The sequence below is a fragment of the Pyrus communis genome, chromosome 1 (assembly GCF_041283825.1).
Source record: "Pyrus communis isolate YQ-2024b chromosome 1, ASM4128382v1, whole genome shotgun sequence".
Classification (NCBI taxonomy): domain Eukaryota; kingdom Viridiplantae; phylum Streptophyta; class Magnoliopsida; order Rosales; family Rosaceae; genus Pyrus; species Pyrus communis.
This window is the reverse complement of record NC_142565.1, coordinates 11,459,969-11,466,740: the sequence shown is the minus strand read 5'-3', so window position 1 is coordinate 11,466,740 and position 6,772 is coordinate 11,459,969. Positions and strand designations below refer to the sequence as shown.

Genomic DNA, 6,772 nt, shown 5'->3' with positions numbered 1-6,772 from the left:
TGGTATTTACATATTTTATTTTATTTTTTATATTTTTTTTAATTTTAGTCGTTGGATCGGATGAATTGAAGAAGATTAATGAACGAAAATTATAAAGAGGTATGTGAGAAGTAAAATGAGATATATGAATAGCACATCCTTTTTACATGACTTTTGTCACTATAATAAAGAATTGCTCCTCTCAACTCAAATTATAAAATTTTAAGTAGAAAAGGAAATGATCCATGCGCAATAATTTTTATTTTCAGTTTATTTATTTATATAGTTGATAATTTTTTACTTAATTTATTCATTACGAAGAATAGCTTATCTGATGTCAAAAAGTTCATACCAGTAATAACAGTAAAAAAAGAAAGCGCTAATGTTTCCAACCGAAATGTCAATTCTTATGTGGCACGACATGAAATGACAGCAGCTTCAAATAATTTTTAATTAGTTATTAATTTTTTTATTAATTTTGTATGGTTTTATTATAATTATTTTCTTTTAGGGAATTGTTATTAGCACTCCAAAAATCTCATTTGGCACTCCAAACTTTCTATAATTGGAAAGAAAAATACACTTGTGAGAAGTATAGAATGAGATTTTTGAAGTGCTAACAATAATTCCCTTCTTTTATCAATTTATAATTAACTGTTGATAGTGTGACTCTTGCAACTTGTCTTTTATCCTGCCTTTTTTTTTTCGCTTAATCAACAAATTCTTATTTTTCCTTATTTTGGTGACGGTTGCAATTTCTAATAGAAGACGATTAGTATTCTGTTGTTTTACTAAAGAATTTTTAAAATTTCTATCACGAATTATTTATATATTTAAAACTTAATAATTAAAACTGAAATAATTAAAAAATACAACTAAATTTAAAGAATAGTGTTAGGATGGTCAAATTTTTAAATCAAATTTATAAACCAAATGATGTGTTATCAATGAAAAATAAGAACGTTACATTCAAGTAATAATCAAATCATCAACATTCATATTATTTAATTTAAAATTTTGACCCCCCTATCATTGCGTAAACTTAAAATCATATGCATAAACAATTTAATGCAAAAACAACTGAATTAACATGAGCACGCCTGCACTATTCTCTCTGCTGTCCACTCGATTCCTAGAGATTGGTGCAACTTTCAACCCAGAGTTGATGTTACTGTCGTCGTCCTAGTATCCAACCACCTTCTTCCTCCCTATAAAAACGCCCTCTCCTCTCCTCTCCTCCTTACCAATCCAACCCCTCCCCCCCATAACTCAATTCCTGCTCTACCTCACTACTTGCAGCACAGTAGTAGTAGCTAGCATCCATTAATGGCTGCCCTAAGGAGCTTTCTCAAGAAAAAATCCTCCGTTCTTTGCAATGGAGGAGCCGTGAGACACAGGCTCTTCTCCGCTCAGGTGTCCCAACCCATCCCCGATTCTCCATCTTTTGCTCAGAGAATCGGAAATCTCCCCAAGGATCTTCCTGCCACCCAAATCAAAACCCAAGTTTCCCAAGTACGTTTTCTCTCTCTCTCTCTCTCTCTCTCTCTCTAGAAATTTCATTCTTTGGTAAACTGGAAATGTTTGATTGCATGATATGTTAATATTTTCAGATTTTTTTTTTTTTTTGGTAATAATCAGTCCAGTTTACCATGCATAAGTTTATACAAAAGAGTAAGCAATACACACTCATTTTTTACTTTTCATACATTTTTTTAATTTTAAACTCTCAAATCGAATGAATCGAAGAAAATCAATGATAAAAAATTAATAAAAATATGTAAGAAGTAAATAAGTGTGTGAATAACATTTTCTTATACAAAAATGTTCTCTTAGCCGCCAACCACTGAATTACACATCGTCAACCAATAGACATGCTTTTACGGTTCATTCGCTAGCCAATAGTCAGGAACGAGAAAATTGCATTCAGCCAGAATTAAATTGTGGAGGAGTTAAGATGGAAAAGAGCCAGAATCGAGTATGTGTTAATAAATTGTTTTATCATTTTTGTTTTTTGTTAAGAATTTATTTTATAGTCTAATTAATAGAATTTTTTTTTTTTTAGCCAACAATGTTATATGCACTAAAGGAGAGAGAATGGACTTAGTCTCACAACGAGCTAGTAATAATACAATTCAAATTTATCTTTGACGAAATTCGAACTTAAGACATTTCACTTACAAATGAAGAAGAATACAACCAAAACTATAGTACTAAGTGACAATCGAAAATATTTATTAATCTTCCATTAATTTTTAACAAGAAGCAGCCTTGGGGTTCTTTTCTGGAATGCAAGGTAATTTTGGTATAATTAGAACCAAGTGAAGGCATAATTGGTATAAGAAATCCATTTCATTCTCTACATATCCCGAAATTCAAATACCTCCCTCGTTTAGGAAGTCCAATTCCGAAAAAAATGAGAATTTCTAAATACGTATGGATCGTACATACATTTTGATTCTTTAAAGTTACGTAAACAAAGAAGTATCCCTTAATCGGAATTTTGTAAAGTGATTTCGTCATTAGTGTTTTAATCATTAGGAGCATTTCCACCCCATCCCAAATAGAAGGAAATTGGGTAACTGAATCACCCAAAATCCACAAAACCTTCTCCACCCCAGCCCTAAAATTTGGGCAATAGGCGGGCCCAACCCAATCGGACTGAGCGATTTGATAGGGATAGCCCATGTGTATGCTTGAGTAGGTCTGACGTGCTGACGTCAGCCATATTATTTTTGTTTTTGCGCAGCCGTGTGGATCGAGTGAGGGCGAGTGACCCGACAAAAAACATGAGCTGGGCCAGCGCTGCAGCCACTTAGCCCATTTGTGCACTTCGCCGTTGGATCTCCCTAAATCCGACGTTCCATGTTAATTCGACTTTTTTTTTTAATTCAAAAATGAAAAAGTATCTGAAAAAGTATTTGTGACCACGTGGCACAATCTTGGTTATTGGACTGAAAAAAAAAATTAATTTAACGGTCCAGATTAATTTAGTAAATTTTTTTTTAAATATTATAAAAATACAAATTTAACAGAATATATATCGTGGTGATGTGACAGTATTGGTTAAAACTCTTATTTGAATTTAAATATAATATTTTTCTAAAATAGTTTGTCAATATCAATTATTCAGACAATTCATTTACAGGATTCGGACAATTACTATTTACTAAAATAATGATTGCCTTTGCCTAATTGCTTTGACAATTATTTATTGTCTTAGTGGAGTATACTTGCTTGCTCTCAGTGAATAAAAGAACAAGACTTTGAGTATATAATCTTAATTAGTTTTATATGTTGAAATTTTAATTAGTTTTATTTTCATGAAGAACAAGACTTTGAGCTACGCGTTCTGAACCTTTCGTCGTTTTGGCTTTTTGAAAGCATAATTTGTGTAGGAGGCTCAATACCTTGCCGCCCAGAAAACAAAAGGACAAAACTGGAAAAACAGACAAATAATCCTTCTTTTTTTGTTGTTATTTTGTCATGGTTGATAAATCACTTTTTTCTCGTGGCGTGAAATGATTGATAAGCTACTTGTAATATGTTCATCGATACTTCTGAAATGGCTAAAAGAACTTCTGACAACTTAAAATTAACAAAAAAAACACTTGAAGTGCTCTTCTAAGAAACGCTTTTATTTTTAGAAGATTGAAAAATATACGTATTTTAATATGTATTTTTTTTCTAGTGAAAGAGATTTGACTGTATAGATCTGTGTAACTGATTTATAAATCAAAGAAGAGGTGTCCTATCCTAGGACCTCCGTCAACTCCCATTAATTTCTTGTACGAAATTGTCACGTGCGTAACACATTGGACTGTGAAATATTTGATGGATTAAGTACAGGACGTTAAGAAAAGTTGATGAATGATCTTGGATTGGATAAATCTGCAAACTACAAGTCTACATGGACCAAATTCGATGCAGTTGAAAATACAGCAACGAAAGTGGAACTTTGAAAACTATAGGGACTAAAAACGTGTCTTAGCCTTTGTTCGTTCTTCTTCTAACCTTTTCACTGATAATCTTCTTGCCATATTTCAGCTCATTGGTAGAACTCCCATTGTTTATCTTAACAAAGTCACTGAGGGATGTGGAGCCTTCATTGCTGTCAAGCAAGAGATGTTCCAACCCACGGCTAGCATCAAGGACAGGTACATTGTTACTTCACCGGATCACCCGCATGAGAAACATAAAGTCTTACTGCTTAACGTTGTTTTTGTGTATACACATTAACCGCCGAGTACAGATCAAATGAAAATTTGTTTGCTTAATTTTGGAGCAGACCGGCACTTTCTATGATCAACGATGCAGAAGAGAAGGGTTTGATAACTCCTGGGGAGGTTAGCGGAAGATTTCTCTTTGCTTTCTTTTTTCTGGTTAACTGCATATGTTTGTCTTGCATTACTGTTTCAGATTTCCCTAATTACTGTTGTGTACATTTTGCATCAGACAACACTGATCGAGCCAACGTCAGGGAATATGGGAATCAGCATGGCGTTTATGGCAGCCATGAGAGGGTATAAGATGGTCCTAACTATGCCGTCTTACACTAGTTTGGAGAGAAGGGTGTGTATGAGATGCTTTGGAGCTGATTTAATTCTCACTGATCCAACCAAGGGGATGGGAGGGACTGTTAAGAAGGCGTATGATCTTTTGGAATCTACGCCGAATGCCTTTATGCTCCAACAATTCTCAAATCCCGCCAACACTAAGGTACGCAATATTTGCTTTGACTTAACTTGATCAAATGTTGCACCGGTCTATCATTATGCTATGTATGATCATAAAATTGAAGGTGGATATACGACTAACCTCGAAAAAAAACAGGTGCATTTTGAAACTACAGGCCCTGAGATATGGGAGGATACCAACGGACAAGTTGACATCTTCGTAATGGGAATTGGTAGCGGAGGCACTGTCTCTGGGGTCGGGCAGTATCTCAAATCTAAAAATCCTAATGTTCAGGTGATGGCATTGGAGCTATCTTATAATATGTTCATGCGTTTTGTGATGTGTCGTTATATTCTGTTTTTATTTCCTTAGTAATGTTGAATCTCTTGCAATCATCTTAGATATACGGAGTGGAGCCTGCTGAAAGTAATGTGCTGAATGGCGGTAAACCAGGTAGAGTATTGCTTAACATCTTGTTCCAAAGTTAACCTCTATGATTACCTGCCTAGATATATCGTGAAGAAAAAACATGTCCGTGATTGTATTTTTGGAAGTTTATATCTTTTGCAAGATGTATTTTCCATTCTTATATGAAACTGTCTATGGTAATAGGTCCTCATTCAATCACGGGCAACGGGGTTGGATTCAAACCAGATATATTGGACATGGATGTGATGGAAAGAGTGATTGAGGCAAGTACCAAATTTGACGATATTTTCTTATGAGGAGCCGAACTTGCTAAACAAAGGAAGTTTTTGTACTGAGTTTCATTTCTTATTTTTCAGGTTCGTAGCGAAGATGCAGTAAACATGGCAAGACAATTGGCACTGAAAGAAGGGCTTATGGTAATATTCAGTGACTAAAAATCACATTGTATCAACACATTGAAACATATTCACTTACGTCCTCCTTCGGATTCATGCAGGTGGGAATATCGTCTGGAGCCAACACAGTGGCAGCAATGGAGCTTGCTAAAAAGCCAGAAAACAAAGGCAAACTCATTGTGGTAAGGGCGACATATCCTTTGTTTTTCATGCATGTAAGATTAAAGTTAATAACATGTCCTGCTCACATTTTAAGAGACGGGTTGATCGGTTTGTTCCTTGTTGACATTTTGAGTTTGTGACATGTGATGTGAATTGCGACACACATTGGTTCTTCGTGATCATTTGCTTTTTTGTTTGGTTTCCAGACTGTTCATGCAAGCTTTGGGGAGCGATACTTGTCATCTGTTCTATTTCAAGACCTGAGGCAGGAAGCCGAAAACATGCAACCAGTTGCAGTCGACTAACCTTAAGTACTCCAAGGCTCTCCGTGTGACATGTAAAATCGCTTGTATCAGTGCATGCGTTGACGTCTCTCGCGACGATATAAGGCCTTATGTCTTGAAGTTAGATTTTGTGCATACAACATTGTCTGCAATTTACCTTTCTTGTGAAACTTGTGTTGTGACTCTCTGAAAGTGTGATGTAATGCAATTCATCTTTGATTCTGCTGAGCATGTGTGCACACGTATAACCACACATATAACCATATAACCTTTGAAGTATCTCTTATGAGTTTTGAGGTAATGTGTTCAAGGAAATCAAATCTTGAAGGACAAAGGATATCCACACACTAAGGCTTTGTTTGGTGACTTGGATAGGATCGGATATGATAATTCACTACATTTGATGTATGTTGTAGGAGGAAACAAATGCGACTTTCAAATTTTGCCCGAGTTGAAGTAGAAGTTGAATTAGTCGTGAATGAAATTTATTCCCAGTTTTACCATTTTTGTGAGGATTAGGAGGAATAAATTTACTTCATAACTAATTATCTTTTACCTTCAATTTCGACAATTTGGAAGTTGACATTTATTTCTTGTTTCAGCATACACTACGTCCAGTGAATTATATATTACAGTCAAATGCTAGACACCGAGTGAGGACTAAGTATATAAATATAATAAATGTTGGAGGCTTGGCAACGTCCGACCTTAGCTCAGTTGGCAGAGCGGAGGACTGTAGTTGCAAATAGCAGATAATCCTTAGGTCGCTGGTTCGAATCCGGCAGGTCGGATCTTTTTTTATGGTTTCTCTAGAAAAGTTCTTTGTTTGTTTTTATTTTGCTGGAAAAG

General features: G+C 35.1%; 1 protein-coding gene and 1 non-coding gene across 2 annotated transcripts; both read left to right on the top strand.

Annotated features, from left to right (window-relative positions):
- Positions 1-1,200: 1,200 nt before the first annotated feature.
- LOC137720950 (L-3-cyanoalanine synthase 2, mitochondrial) lies at positions 1,201-6,151 on the top strand. The gene is made up of 10 exons (XM_068460077.2): positions 1,201-1,491; positions 4,024-4,133; positions 4,265-4,322; positions 4,432-4,695; positions 4,810-4,947; positions 5,055-5,106; positions 5,266-5,345; positions 5,439-5,498; positions 5,579-5,659; positions 5,846-6,151. The coding sequence occupies exons 1-10, from the start codon at positions 1,306-1,308 to the stop codon at positions 5,942-5,944; spliced, it is 1,128 nt and encodes a 375-aa protein (XP_068316178.1). The 5' UTR covers positions 1,201-1,305; the 3' UTR covers positions 5,945-6,151.
- A 474-nt stretch (positions 6,152-6,625) lies between these two features.
- Positions 6,626-6,714, top strand: TRNAY-GUA (transfer RNA tyrosine (anticodon GUA)). Its single transcript is given in 2 exon segments — positions 6,626-6,662; positions 6,679-6,714. It is a non-coding gene; the product is annotated as a tRNA-Tyr (tRNA).
- The last annotated feature ends 58 nt before the right edge of the window (positions 6,715-6,772 follow it).

Bases quoted from the DNA above. Each gene is read 5' to 3' on its own strand.
- LOC137720950 (XM_068460077.2), top strand. From the start codon at position 1,306: ATGGCTGCCCTAAGGAGCTTTCTCAAGAAAAAATCCTCCGTTCTTTGC. The intron at 4,696-4,809 runs GTACGCAATATT...GAAAAAAAACAG, and splicing joins CAAATCCCGCCAACACTAAG to GTGCATTTTGAAACTACAGG. The intron at 4,948-5,054 runs GTGATGGCATTG...CAATCATCTTAG, and splicing joins CTAAAAATCCTAATGTTCAG to ATATACGGAGTGGAGCCTGC.